The sequence below is a fragment of the Cornus florida genome, unplaced genomic scaffold, assembly GCF_030987335.1.
Source record: "Cornus florida cultivar Cherokee Brave unplaced genomic scaffold, ASM3098733v1 CherokeeBrave_3.0.0_Hap2_Chr06, whole genome shotgun sequence".
Classification (NCBI taxonomy): domain Eukaryota; kingdom Viridiplantae; phylum Streptophyta; class Magnoliopsida; order Cornales; family Cornaceae; genus Cornus; species Cornus florida.
The window spans coordinates 92,401,205-92,417,045 of NW_026775576.1; the positions used below are offsets into that span (position 1 = coordinate 92,401,205).

The 15,841-nt window shown below is 35.3% G+C and overlaps 1 protein-coding gene across 1 annotated transcript in view; it reads left to right on the forward strand.

The window, feature by feature from the left end:
* LOC132312914 (uncharacterized) overlaps window positions 1–15,841 on the forward strand; it is a 65,195-nt gene that overhangs the window by 11,289 nt on the left and 38,065 nt on the right. The window contains exons 8-12 of the mRNA XM_059811476.1: window positions 3,041–3,102; window positions 4,329–4,533; window positions 9,977–10,045; window positions 10,151–10,230; window positions 13,987–14,136. Coding sequence (XP_059667459.1) covers window positions 3,041–3,102; window positions 4,329–4,533; window positions 9,977–10,045; window positions 10,151–10,230; window positions 13,987–14,136 — 566 coding nt within the window. The remainder of the gene's footprint in view (window positions 1–3,040; window positions 3,103–4,328; window positions 4,534–9,976; window positions 10,046–10,150; window positions 10,231–13,986; window positions 14,137–15,841) is intronic.

Sequence of the window (15,841 nt, forward strand, 5' to 3'; positions counted from 1 at the left end):
TTGTGAAGCGAACCACTGAAGCTATCGGCGAACATGGACTAGAGTGGCAAAGGGCTTATTTACTGATTCACTTTTGGTTTCCACAATAGAGGTGGATCAGATCACGGGTGACTAAATTGGAATACATCAAATCGGATTTATCACTGACAATGACAGTTCTATTGAGATTGATGGTGGTAGGTTCTTTGCTTCCAGATCTGAGGGTTTTGACCTTTTTCAAGCTGAGTCGAAACCATATCACATTGATAATTGTCAAACTGGACTTAACAGCTACCGTCGTTAACATTTTGGTCAATTTGACTGCATTGGTCAATCTGATTGATTTGGAGATTGACCCAAGATGTGTTGATTTGAAAATTATCTGGCATGTTCATGTCTTACCCACATATGAGTGGATTCACTACCTTGCTTTGGAAGGCTTACACGAAGTGGACCCAGGCTGCAGATAATTCTGGCTGCAATATTATGGAACTTGCTACTTGAGAAGAATCATTGCAGTTCATTCTTAGATCACGTGGTATGTCTATGACATTGATGCTAGTGACTTGGTTGACTTCCTACGGTATAAAGGCAAGGAAGAAGAAGATGATTTAACAAAGACGACTATGATGATAGTTGATGCTAGTGACTACTTGACTTTTCTATGTTCAATTAGATATGATACAAATTATGTCTGTGGAAGCTACTATGGAAGGTGGTGTGCCAGAACTTTGCTAGTCTGGCTGATCCAAAATCCATATTTCTTAGTTTTGTTTGCTTCCAACAATAAACATGGTTAAATACATGAGCGGTGTTAAGAACATTGGGATTTCCTTTATGCTTTTTATGAGATCAAAGTTAGTGGTACTGTTCGATGATAATAGTGGTTTGACGAATAAGCTCATTTTAGTACCAAATAAGATGCCGTCGCGAGAGATCACATTCATTAGTACCATAACAACATCTTGGTATTGCTTCAAAGCTATTTTTGTCAATTTAATGGACCAATGGGACCCATTTTCCGAAGAGTTCAATTTCCATCATGAACCCCTATGCTATCTTGACCTAATCATAGCAAAACTCAAATCAATTGTCTAACATGACAGTTGCTTTCCCTAAGATGAGATACTATTGCATGACAAACACAGTTGAGTTGCTAAGACAGCTAGAGAGTCTGAAACAAATGGAGCTTTTTTTTGGGACAATTAACTTATTTTTAGCCACATGCTTGATCTTTTGTTGTTGTAAAGGAAAATAGAAATGTTCAATACATAATCCGAGACAACTTATTGGAAGAAGTTGGTATTGGATTGTTTTAATGCTTGTTGAGGCCATATCTGAGATGAAGACTTTGAAGTGTGCCTTTAGCTTTGATATGGGTTATAATTTTAACTGTTAGATACGTAGATGTTTATAAATAGTTTGCCTTAAGGTGAACTTAGAGAAATCAGTTCTTCGGGTGGCAAGAGGTGGCTAATATCACTCTAAGCTGTCGTATTTGCATATCATCTTACCCTTCCTTTGGAAGTGCCTTATAAATGTTTGTTGGTCTTGGAATTAGTTGTGGAAAGATATGAGAAAGGATTGGGAGCCTAGAAGGTGGCAGATGGGCTGATTGAAATCATTATGTATGTATATATATATATATATATATATATATATATATTTGGAGAAATGGCTTTACAATTTCCTGCCCCTTTTTACTGGTTCCCTTCAATCAAGCTCTTTTGGGTAAATGGCTGTGGAAGTATGGGAAGGAAAGACATCGCCCTTGGCGAAGGCTTTACTCATGTCGGTATGGGGAAGAGAGTGGTGGTTGGTCTACTCGTCCGGTTTCTCTCGTGGGAGGAGTAGGGGCGTGGAAATCCATCCGGAAGGGATGGGATGCTTTTTCTTCTCACATCAGATTCAAAGGTCGTGATGGCAGTTGTGTTCGCTTTTGGGAGGATCTTTGGTGTGGAGACCGGTCTTTATCTAGTTTATTTCCCACTTTATACAGTATTGCAGTTGATAGACATGCCTACGTAGCTGACTGTTATCGGCTTGATAGTAGGTCTGTGTTTTTTCTGGATTTGCTGTATCGACAGGAGGCAGTTGGCAGAGGAAGAACCTTTTTCTTATGTCTTTCTAATTTTGATATCGTCGATCTTCCGTGGAAGACCATCTGGCGTTCTATGGCTCCAACTAGGGTGGCATTCTTTGTATGGACCGCTGTATGGGGTAAGATCCTGACGATTGATAATCTAAGGAAAAGAGGCAACTGTTTCGTTAACTGGTGTTGCCTATGCAAACAAGATGGTGAGTCAGTTGATCATATTCTCATGCATTGCCCTTTGGCGAGCGACTGTTGGAATATTATCTTTGGCCTGTTTGGTATGCGCTGGGTTATGCCTCGTTATCCTAAGGATCTGATTCATGTTTGGAGAGGATGCTGCGTGAGAAGTGATGTTCGCGATTACTGGAGAATTGTACCACATTGTGTTTGGTGGTGCATTTGGAAGGAGAGGAATAGTAGAATGTTTGAAGGGAAAGAGTCATCTACGGTGACTCTGAAACTTCACATCATTCGCTCTCTTTTCAGTTATGTGAAGAGGAAGTCCTGTTCCTCTTTAGATTATTTGATCATTTTTTTTTGGGGATTCTTTGGGGCCTTAAACCCCGGTTCCACTTTTGTATAAGGGATGTGTTCCCCTCTTGAACGCCTTTTTTTTATTCAATTATTACTTATCAAAAAAAATTTCCTGCCCCCTTTTTTTTAAAAATTTTTTTTATTGGATATTTTGAATTGAAGCAGAACCTTGATAAAATATCACTTCATGGAAAAAGAAAATACACTCAGTGCTAGCTTACCATTTGCATATAACATGATTTTTAGTGGTTGTTTTCCATTACTTAAGGTTTATTTTGATTTTTATTGATTACATTGTAAGTTAATAACTTAATATTTTTCTAGACTTCTTCTGAAAAAATTGAAATAATCCCTCAGCCAAAAAAAAAAAAAAAATGAAAAAGAAAAAGAAAAAGAAAAAGAAGTAATAATTATTTTTCTTGAATTTTTCAGGGACATACTGTATTTGGTTTAAAGTTCTCCAGCCTGACAATAATGAAGCAGAATCTCGTTGGGTATTACTCTACTTATGCTTCAATTGTACCTTTTTTTTAGATGAACTTTAAAATTGTTGTTATGTAGTTGTGGTTTCTGAATGTTTTAATCTCATGAAAGGATTTCTAACTCCAAATGTATTAACTGTTGACAAAATAAATGTTACATGCTTGTATTTTTTCATGCACGTAAGAAATTCTTACTAGTGATGCATTTGTTGTCTGGTTATTTATGTCTATGAATTCTCAATGGTTTTTGACACTTCAGCATTGTTTTAAATGTTAAATTGCCTCCAGCTGAAACTTGTTTTAAATGTTCATGCTCGTGTTATGATCATTAACTTGGTTTGCACTCAGGTTCCCTTGAAAGATTTCAAAAAAAATTATGGATATGGATTATAAAACACAATCGTGTTACTATTTCATGTGTTCAACAATATCTATCTATTACTCAGTTCTAATATTTCCTCCCTTATATTCGTTGTTTTTGAACATATTCATACTTGGTAATGTTTTCAACATTCTGAAAGTTTTTGTACATAATGTTGCATAAGTATAAACTATGTTGTTGCCTAGTTTGCACCAGCAGGGAAGATGGTTTGCTGTAACACTAATTGCTACCGTATCATCATATTCAAGCATAAAACAAGCATCTTTTTTCAGTTTGCAAAATCTCAAATCTTTCAATCACCAATTTTATCCATGTTGGTTTATTGCTTGACCGGAGTATTTTTTCATCATCCCATCTTCTCTTGGAAATTATCACTAGCATATTGAGTGTTCCTTACAGCTTTATATGTTTGATCCAATAACTATGCTTTTGGACAGCTCTTACTTTTATTAATGTGACTCTCTCTGGTTACCCCCCTTTGCTTGTCAGGATAGAGGGATATATCATTATGTTGTGGGTTATATGTATACCTCCACTATCTCAATTCTACTCTCTGCTTTGTTGGGTTATCATTACTCATACCCATGCATTCTCTGCAGTCAACTTATGGAACCTAGATAATTATCATCGTCATCGTCATCTTCTTCTTCTTCTTTCGTTTCTTTTTGTCGTTCCGTTCAATTATTTGTTCATTTGGGAGTTTTGGTGAGTGAGAAAATATGATTTTATCGTTCTTGAAAATAATTGCTTTTAAGTTTCTCTGATATATACTAGGTTTTCATTGTGCTCATAACAAAATTTGTTTATTTTAATGAAAATAAAATTGTTTCTGCCTCATCTTTATCTACTTTGTCAGGTTCTCTAGTATAAAGGTGAGAGGGAGTCAAGTTAACAAACTTGTGGAGATTCAAGGTTTGGAAATCTATTGCAGCACCTTCCATGGAAATCTTGATTTCAGTAATGACACTGTTGGGGACTCCAAGTTTTGGGACAATGCAAGATTTGAAGGGGATGAATATATCTACATATTGGCCCCATTTGATTTATCTGCATCTCTTTTGGTATGGAAGTTTGATGGGTCTTTTCATTTTAATATTTCCTTTTTGTTATCATGTCAATTTTAGGCACTGCTATCCATATTAGTATTTGCATTATAGGTTGTGAAATTGTTTTTTAGCATTGAAGGTATTGTTTTATGAATGAGCTTCCATAAAATCTTTTGGATATATATATTTTTAATTTGACAAATCAGATTTTTTTTTTTTTTTTCCCATTCATCTGCTCAATTTTGATGCAAGTTGTATTTAATAATATTTTTTTTGGAAATAAATTCTTAAATAGTTAGTAGTTCCAATTCCATTGATCATATGAACAAATTTTTAACCTTAGCTTGAAGTGTTGGCATGCCGAGCTTGCTTGGGTCAAGTTTAAAGTGTGGGCATGATGCAGGACAAAATTCTGAATAGTTCGACAAATCCGTTTTCAACAAACCAATAGTGTTTTTTGAGTGGAAACGACGCATTGAGAAAAATCCACTAGCTTTAGCTTGTGGGCCATGCTTGTTTTTGGCTGAAAACTTTCATTTAGGGCTCTGAAATCACGTTTTATTGTCTTATATGAGTCCTGTTAATTATTTTGGGATTTTTGTTGAAGGCCTTAACGAACTCGGATTGCTTTAAAATCTTAGATTTAATATTTTTCATTTATTAGGTTTCTTATTCTATTTTTTCAGATTTTTTAGAAAAACTTTATTTTTAGGCTTATTTTTAGTGTTATTTTCCTTTTGCTATATTTGTTAGACCGAAAGAGGGGGGGGGGGGGGGGGGGGGGAGGCGGGTTGTGGGGGGAATTGGTCAAAATAAACTTCTTCAAGTTCACTGCAGGCCCAACAAATACACACAAGGCATAGAACACAAGATGTACAAGGAAACCCTCTCAATAGGGAAAAACCTTGGTTCTTGGCCTCAGCCAATAATAAACTCCACTAGCTGTATGCAAGTAGTTACACACTCAACTGTCTCACACTCTGCACACCCCCTTGTACAATTTGAAACACTAGATTTCACCGCCTCTACACACACACTAGCTCAACATAGTGCACACTGCACTCCTCCTGTCCTAAGCACCCTTGCCTGGACCCTGCAAGCTCTCATAGATCTACATTAAAATGAATTTATAACAATAATATTCAAGCATACACAAAATATAAGAATAGTTGTGCAGCTCAAAACACTAATTTACAACCTCTAAAGCCCTTTCTGTAGAAACTAGGGTTTGAGGGGTAAAATGGGAAATCCGTGTCCCAAAAATTATGTAATCAATCCCACAACCTTATATCATCACTACAAACATGCTCAGATGATAAACATGAAGAGTACAACATGTATATACCACTATTATCACAGATAAGGCTTGACATCAACTGTTCACTTAAGAACTTGAGATAACCAAAGTTCTGTCCAAATAAACTTTAACAACCTTGATTCATCAATATAAACTTGCTAGTAGGTAGATCAAACATTGTATAGCAAGATATAATCAATCTCTATATGAATCACAAGGCTAAACTAGAAAACAAGCCTAATCATAGGTTTGAGAGTAAGATTTAATTTGCAGCAATGGGTAGTTCAAAAACAAGTGCTTAGCAAATGCAAATAGCTCAAATATACCTGTCTCAACCTTCACTTGGCACCACAACAACCTCAGGCTCAATCTCAACCTTCAAACCAGCCTTTGCACCAGCAACTTTGACAGCAACTCATCCTCCATGGTAAGTATAGCTATATAGATCAATTCAGTGAATATTTCTGGTTTAGATCATCATCAAAACCTTAGAAATCTTTGCTCATTTGGAGCTCTCGAGTATATAGAAATGCAGGTCACTTTTACGGTTTTCAACAAAAGGCTTAAACCCTAAAATCACTCTCACAACATATATATAGTGAAGCTCACTACACTAGTCCTTCTTCAATAAGGATAGACACCTGTCACCTTTAGCCAATCATTGCACAGAGAATGTTCTGACATTTTTCATGTGAATGGACCAATACACCCTTGCCACCTAAGCTATTTTGCCCTCTAGTGTACCGGAAATTACACCTCATAGGGACAAGGTTGTAATAGCATTCTTTACTTATCAAAAAAAAAAAAAAAAAAAAAAAAAAAAAAGAGGTTGTAATAGCATTCTCATCCAAACTTAGCCCTTAAGCAATGCAATTGTAGTGCATACAATATCACTCTAGGACCACAGCAACGTGTCACACACCCGAGCTTCATGTAGAAAGACCAAAATGCCCTTGTAACAACCACTTGTCACTCTCAGCATAATACAAGTCCTGAGACTGTATAAATCACAATGTAGGCTCAACAACAACTGTTCAATACAATTTAGCTATCTAGACACATGTATAAACATATAATACAACAGTGAAAAGACCATAGTGCCCCTGAAAATCCCTGTAGCCAATTGTCATGTGTTGAACCTCAATTTACACAGCAAAATAGCCTGAGTAGGTATAAAGGTTGCAATGTACTATCTCAGACCCTGGTGCAATTGTGTCACAAGATGGTAAAAGACAATACTACCCCTGTGTGATGATTTAAGCCACTGTGCACCACAATGCTGATTGTATAAGCCCTTGAAAGCTCTGATTCACTGGTTTTTGACATTAAATAGGCAAACACCACTTGGTGAACATTAGGACCAACACTATTAGTTTTCTTTATGTTTTTAGTTTCCTTCTAGTGTTAGGTTTTCTTTTATTATAAATACATGTATTACCAAGTGCATAATTAACTTTTATTCATTCAATTATCAATACAAATATTAGATTTATCTAAAATTATCCTTTGTTTTTTAGATTCAAAACACCCTACTTTGTAGATTTAAAGTAAACCATTCCTTGTGAACCAATTTATTGCTTCCGCTTACGCCAGTTGGTATCAGAGCCTTGTCTTTTCTTGGTTTGATGGTAGGTGATCGTTTTTATGGCAACCTCACTGGCGACGAAGATCGACAGAGAGTGGCTCCTTTCAGAGTCGAATTTCAAGGCTATCAACATAAAACCCGGCCAACATTGCAAGATATTCAAGCAATGCTTGCTAGGTTTGAGTTGGAGCATAACCGCGATAACAACATGTTTCGTAACGTTGACGAAGATCGCGTTCATCCTGTCCGGAATCGCAACCCCATCCCGTCGCGTAGGCAGCCAGCCAACGAGGATGAATTCAGTGATGATGATGAAGATTACACTGAAGACGTGTTTGGGGGTCATAAAGACACAGGAATATATTTTAATCATGGGACTTATGATCCTAGGAATTTTACTCCTAGTTTTGATGATCTCTTTCATGTTGAATATTTTATGGATTGTTTAGAATATTTTGAGAGGTTCTTTGATTACATACAAATTAAAGAGGAAAATAAGGTGGCGTTGGTCGCATACAAATTGGAAGGAATAACTTTTAATTGATAGGAACAGTTGCGAGTTTCTCGTGGACGACAAAGAAAAGCACCGGTACAATCTTGGTTAAAGATGAAACGTCTTTTGCAAGCCAAGTTTCTTCCACCTTACTCTGAGATTAATCATGAGAAGAATTTTGTTGTTTCACCTCTTGTTGTTGAAGTTGATGCCGTTAAGGAATTTAACGCGGCAAAAGAAGAAGATTGTGACAAGAAGTTTGACGTTAAAAGCAAAAAATCTAAATCAATTGATGATGGGGTCAAAGAAAATTTTAAATTGCATGTCCAAGTTGGTTTTGATGAATTTGAGATTCAAATTGGCGAAGGATCATTATTTGAACAGATTGCAAGTGAAGAAATTTTTATTCGGAAAGGTGCTAATGAAAATACTTTGGTGTTGTGCTTTGGAGATTCTCATGGCAGTGAACAATATGATTTAGTGGTAGACAATAATTTATGTTATGCGCAGCCAAACTCGAGGACGAGTTTTTTGAAGTAGAAGAGACTGATGTAGGACAGAATTCTGAACAGTTCGACAAGTCCGTTTTCGACAAACCAATAGTGTTTTTTGAGTAGAAACGACGCATTGATAAAAACCCACTAGCTTTGGCTTGTGGGCCATGCTGGTTTTCGGCTGAAAACCTTCGTTTAGGGCTCCGAAATCACGTTTTATCGTCTTATACGAGGCCTGTTAATTATTTCGGGATTTTTGTTTAAGGCCTTAACGAACTTGGATTGCTATAAAATTTTAGATTTAGTATTTTTTATTTATTAGGTTTCTTATTCTATTTTTTCAGAATTTTTGGAGAAACTTTATTTTTAGGCTTATTTTTAGTGTTATTTTCCTTATGCTATTAGGTTTTTAGTTTCCTTCTAGTGTTAGGTTTTCTTTTATTATAAATGCTTGTACTGCCAAGTGCAGAATTAACTTTTATTCATTCAATTATCAATATAAATATCAGATTTCTTTGAAATCATCTTTCGTTTTGTGGATTCAAAACATCATACTTTGTGGATTCAAAGTAAACCGTTCCTTGTGAATAAATTTATCGCTTCCGCTTACGTTAGGGCATGCTATTGTATTTGTTGATCTTTATCACAGAATAGCCGTCAAAGGTTAAGTATTGTTTTGTCAGAATTTATGTCCAGATGTTTTACCTATACTTTTCAAGTCACTCAGTCAAGTGAGAGGGCTTTAAAGTTTGAATCCGAGACAACTTAGGATTCATATAAAGTTGAATTGGTTTGTGAAAGCGTGTTATTGATGGTGATGACTATTGCAGTTGTCGTATTGTAGTGTTTTAGATTTTGTGAGATTCTTGGAAAATGAATATATGGGGTTTTGAGTTTGATAACTTGGATGAGATAAAAAAAAATTGACGTTATCAACTCAATCTTGATTTTTTTCAAATTTAGCGTAGTCATCATAATATCCATCTTTCTTTATGTTTTATTTTTTATTTTCTGTCTCTCCATGGCATCTCTACAATCTAAATTGTTTGCATATACCATATGTTGGTTTATGCTGTATTTATTTATTTATTTTTATCTATAATATAGATATAGATTTTAAAATTTGTTTTTGTTGAATTTCGTTGTCCCTTTGGAGTCTTGGAAAGCAATTTTCCGTGACTGATTTATTCAGAAATATCAAATATTTTTTTCATGACAGAATGCTTGTACTGCTCTGAGGTGGAAGTTTTGAAACTGGAATGCTCTTTTGCTATTAATTGTAAAATGTTTTATAAAGTTATACTGTATCAATAATGGTCCATTTCCATTCATGTTTGTGTATATATGAATTATACACACACACACACAAGTTTACACAAAGCATCTTCACTGTATACTTAAAAACACGCTCTTTGTATAGTATATATTTGTATGTTTTAGTTTGTAAGCTTTCATGGTAAAACATAGGTGAACAATGAGCATATGTATATAGATCAAACAACACACACGGACACAGAATATGTAAGTAGGATTATTGTTTGATTTTCATGATGTTTATGCTGATTTTTGTTTTTAATTGTTTTATACAGGTGAACAGATCTGGAAAACTTGAGAACGATGCTCCACAATATTCCATAAACGGCGAGATAACTGGCTTGGTTGGTTCAGTGTTGCTATGTCATTTTCAATAAAATACTATTTCTTTGAGTTTGTTGATTGACATTTGACGTGTCATGGCCATTTTCTGCTGTGCTGCAATTTAGATCATGTCTTTGGATGAGGTTCAGCTGCAAAGAATCTTGACTCTATGGGATTATCTTTGCACATGTCGACTAAGAGAGAAGTAAGTTTGGTACCATGTCATCAGCATTTGTGAATATTACTTCTTTTCTCATTGACTTCTAAATAAGTTAGTATTTAATGAGAATTCATCTATCAGTAATCATTTGGTTGGATTTTTTTTTTTCATAGAATAAGTGTAAATCATTGTTTTGAAGAGAAATAAATGGATAAAAAATTCAGCTTGTTGAAGTTGCCTTAGAATCTAATGTTCTCAATTATTTATTTATTTTTTATTTTTCCATATTTTTAAGCTACTTAAGTGTCCACTGTTTTGAACTGCACACTGTAAGGGTTTGGCTTGTTGACATTCCATAATATCTGAAAAAGAAGAATGTGTCTAGATGAACATCGTAAAAATAATGGGAGGTGTTGGTACTTGGTTTCTTTATGAAGAATAGAGCTCCAACTTTAGGTAAGGTTGCTGAGCACATTTTAGAAACCTTTTTACGGTTTTGGTTGATGTTTAAAGATAATGATCAGAGTTAATGGAATAGTCTCATGGAGAAAGAAGCACTATGTTTGTGTGTGTGCATGTCTCTATCTCTCTTTCTCCTTTTTCTTCTTTCTTTTCAAGTGTACATTGAAATACTTTTATGCAGCAGGAGCACTGTAGGGTGGAGCAACCTAAGAAGGATGATTGTTACAGATTTAGAGTTCCGTAGTACAAAACCCTGGATCATAATCCCCGAGCATAGAAACGGCTGAAACTTTATCGAACTTGTGGAGTTTTGGGACTTTAGTCTCAGAGGTGTTTAGCTGTGTTCTAGATATTTTGGAGTTTCCAGGATGGGGAAAATCTTATAAACTCTTTGTTTCATTGAATATATTGTCTGGAATTGTAAAGATTCTTGATACGTCGGAGGTGATCTCTTCCCAGACCAGCAATCATTGATATCATTTTGTTTAACTATCTTAGGATCTTGTGGAGTACTATATACACAAAGGTGAAAGGACCTTTACCTTTTTTCAAATATTGGAATGGGGTTATTTCTTTCTTCCACTTCTCACTGCCATCAGTCAAAGATGAAGAATGATATTACGAGTCTGGTATTAATTGTGAATTTGCACCTTTTTATTCCCTGTTAGATGCACTTGGGACATAAACCAGACAGTATTAGTTAATGACAAATACATTTTAAGTACACGGAAAACTATTTTCAAGGATAGTTAAATTAGGAATATTCTAGAGAGGAAATTGAGAGTAATGATAAGTCAAATATATAATATAGGAGTGACAACTATGGGAAGTGTGAACTGAACAGCTCACAAAACCTATTCAACAAAATTTTGAAAGACGGAACTAGCCAAATGAATGGAAGGAGAACACTATATTACCAATTATCAAATGGGATATACAAAATTATGGCAGTTCTAAAGGAATCAAATTAATAAGTCATACTATGAACTTATAGGAAAGGGTGATAGCTTAAAGATTATGGAAATAATCAATTGTCTGATTACTGATTTGAGTTTGTGAGGAAGATCTACTATGGATGCTATTTACCCTGTAAGCCAAATAATGGGGGATTCTAAAAGAAAGATTTACGCATGATTTTCACAGAATTAGAGAAGGCATATAATTGGTATTCAGAGACAAAATATGGACCTTACAAACAAAATAAATTTTGTTAATTTCATTAAAGTTATGCAAGATATGTGTAAAGACACTAGAACTAAGTGGAGAAACTACTGATTTTTCTATAAAACTAAGCACCAAAGAGTTTAAAAAAAAAAAAGAAGGGCTAGGCCCATGCATGAGGCTCCTGTTATTGCTGGTTTTGGGGAGGGTTAGATGTACGTAGCCTTACCTCCACATGTAGAGAGGTGGTTTTTTGATTTGAACTCTAGGTCACAATGGAGCAACCTTACTGTTGCGCCAAGGCCCGCCCTCAAGCACCAAGGAGTAACACTAAGCCCAAAATTTAGATGAAATAATAGAAGTCATACAAGGACTCATTCCATGGTGAATCATGAATGTTATTTATTATTCGACACTTATAAGGAAGCTCTAGCAGTAAAAATGGAAATACGGAGGAATTTAGAGTTAAAAGGTTTACAAAGTAGTAGAAGTAAAAAAAATACATGTAAAGTAAATTCAACAATGCTAAGGATAACAATTCTATGTCATGGGATTACTCAAAATAACTATTTTTGATGTTTAGAATCAAAAACACAAAGTTCGGGAAGATAAGGGCTATGGAATATTGGATTGGATTAAGTTTGATATAAGCTAGCGGTATCCTATGTGATTAGAAAATATTGAATAGGCTGAAGGGGAGATTCTACTATGAAGTAAAATGCCAGGATAAAAAATGAAAAAAAAAAAGAAAAAAAGGAAAAAGAAAAAGAGAACACTGAATTGTGTTGCCAAGATGAGAATGCTGAGATGAATGATAGGAGTAGCTAGAAAAGACAGTATTATTGATTGACATGTTTGATAATTATGTGTGATACCTATTTGTGATAAGAGGCAGGCCAAAATAAACATGTTTGATCCTTTTCTTGTTAGTGCATTTTTTGCTTCACGTATATTTTCATACCATCTAAGCCTACTTTCTCGTACTACATCACAAACCCGAGAACATGTACACTTGAACCCGACCACATGTAAAAGAGTCCGGGTAACATAGGTAGAGTGGGTAAAGGTCATCGTCATCATCATAATCCCATAAGAATGGGTTCCGCCACATGAATTCTCTTTTACATTGGTAGGGTGGGCGAGTGTATTAAAATTGGTTCTTCTCTCAGCTTTCATTCTTCTACTGAAGCCATACTCTCAAGGAGGAACTAAAATTTTGCGAGACAATGGCGTGAGTGTTTTTTTACCTTCGCACCTACCATGTTCTAATGGACATGAGTCATTATCTTTGATCATTGGATTTTGGTTCTCAAGGTTTTTATTTAGCACTTACTCATCTCAGCTGATTGGAAGTTCTTTATATTCGTTTTTGGATATAAGAAAGCTTACTGGAAAAAGTAATTGAATTGAATTATGATGGATCAATACAACTGTATATGAGAAAATGTTAATAATGTAGATTGGATAGCAGATTCCATATTTGCAGGTATTGACAGATCAAATGTGAGATTTGTATGGAAATTGAAGAACATGTTATAGTAAAACTTCACACAACCCTGACTTGTTGAGGGAAGATGACCTTTTTATATATATATATATTTTATTTTTATGTTCCTTGGCAAGAAACACACTCATACACCCAATTTTGCTCCTATGGAGACTTGAACCCTCGACCGTCTACCTTGGAAGGCGAGAGGACGCACCACTAGGCCACAAGGCCCTTGGTGATGACCTTTCTTTTCGGCTTACCTTGTAATTGTATTTTATTGCCATGATTGTTTCATTGTTTATATGTCATAGCTTTTTATGGAGGGGCACTTGTTTTCACACACTTTTCTTTTCCTTCTCGAGCAGAAGACAAAATATTGAAGGGATATCAAGATTAGTGCTCTCATGCATTGTCGCTTATATCTTTTTCTTTTTTAGTTAATTGATGCTGTCCTTGGTCTACTGATAAGGAGTTTTCATAAGGTCTCATCATTATGGACTTCCTTTATTAACTAGGAAAACCGCGCATACTGACATTATAGTTCTCTTTTTTTGTGAAATTCATTTTTTATGTCTGTTTTTGCTACTGATTACTGTTTATATTTGGTTTAAAGTTTGTCTCACAAGCACCTGTATCTTCTAATACTCGGGGTAACTCTAATTTTGTGGCATTGTCTTCAAATGTTGTAGGTATGGACGCTATCGTCCTTGGAATAATCCTTTATCAAGAAAACTTAAGGGTTGGCAAAGAGCTTGGTGGTTTTATGCTCAACAATCAGTCCTGTCAGATGTTCGTAAAAGATTGAAGAAAACTTCTTGGAAATACCTTGCAGAACGAATGTAAGTTCATTGTTAATCTAGAAATATCTTTCTTTTTCAAATATTATGGAATGTCAACAAGCAAGTAATTCTTTAATTTTGGTCCTCGCAATGCTAGTTGCTAATCCCTGCACCTTTTTCAAGTTTGCAAATGTAAACTTTCTGAAGCTCCTTGTAAGATCCTCCAGATTAATTTAGACTCTGAGTAGGTGCAAGTAGATACTTCCATAATTGCCTATGGAAGTTAAAGAAAAGTGGGACTATACCAAGGATCAGTGTGGAGTCCATACTTATTTGCAATAGTATTAGACACTTCTTAGGAAGCCTTCGCAACAAAATTGGAAACATGTAGAAAGGCTTTAGAATCAAGAGGACTAAAAATTAGTAAAACTAAAACAGAATATATGGAATGTAAATTTGATAAAATAGCAAACGATGACAATATAAATATTACAATTCAAGACCCAATAGTTACTTAAATAATTATTTTTGTTACCTGGGATCAATATTACAAAAAAATGGGGAGATAGATGGTGATGTAGTAAGTACGATTTGAGTAGGGTGGACAAAATAGAGGCAAGCTAGTGGTATCCTTTGTGATAAATGAATACCAAATAAATTAAAAGAAAAATTCTATGGAATGGTTATTAGGCCAGAAATTTTGTATGGAGCAGAGTGTTGGGCTTTGAAAAAGACACAAATACAATGTATTCATGAAGCAAAATTGAGGATGCTATGTTGGATGATAGGAGTAACTAGAAGAGACAAGATAAATAATGATCGTGTGAGGGGAACGTCGCTTATAAATGATACAATTTGGGAAAATAAACTTAGGTGGTATGACCATACTCAACGTAGACCCGATGATGCATTGGTTAAAAGAGGAAGAGTTGTAAGAGGCCTACCAAAATTTACGTAGGTTGAAGTATTTAAAAAACGATTTAAAAAAATTAAATCTAAGAGAAGACATAATGTATAATAGGAAAGAATGGAAAAAGAGAATTCATGTGGCCGACCTCATCCATGTGAGATCAAGATAAGGATGATGATGATGATTTAGCCGACAAACATCAATACCTTTATCTCATGCTTAGTTTTTGTTCTGGAAGGTATCTATTTTTCTCATTTCCAAATGTTCCATTGATGAAGTAATTAACTCTTATAGATTTAAACTAAAATTATGAAATTTGGGTTACGTATCCTTACACCTCTCAACCCTACCATGTTAAGATCAGCTAGAAGATCATAATCTCTTTCCTTTCAATCTATTTCTGAAACTTTGCACTATCGCTTTCACAGTCTGTCTTAAAATCCTGATAGTAACCTAGCTCCTGCTTCAAACTGTTAAAACTCTGTATAGTACCGAGCAATAGTCTTACCCTCCTGCTTATTTCCATGAATCTTTCTTCTAAGATCATAGACCTGTGCATCATTACCTGTCTGAGAATATGTCTGACTCACAACAGTCTATATATCATGTGCTGAGTCAAATAAAGGATAGCCCTGACTAATATGTGGCTGCATCGAGTTGAGTAACCAAGGCATCACCAGTGAATTCTCTGCAATGTATTCGGATGACTTCGGCTTCTAACGCCCTCCTGTCAGATAGCCATGGAGGCCGTGTGCCTGAATTGATAAGAGGCATGAACGTGACCAAGCTAAGTAGTCGATCCTGTCCAACTTCACCGGACTAATCTGCAGTGAGGGGTTGTCTCCAGGGGCGCAT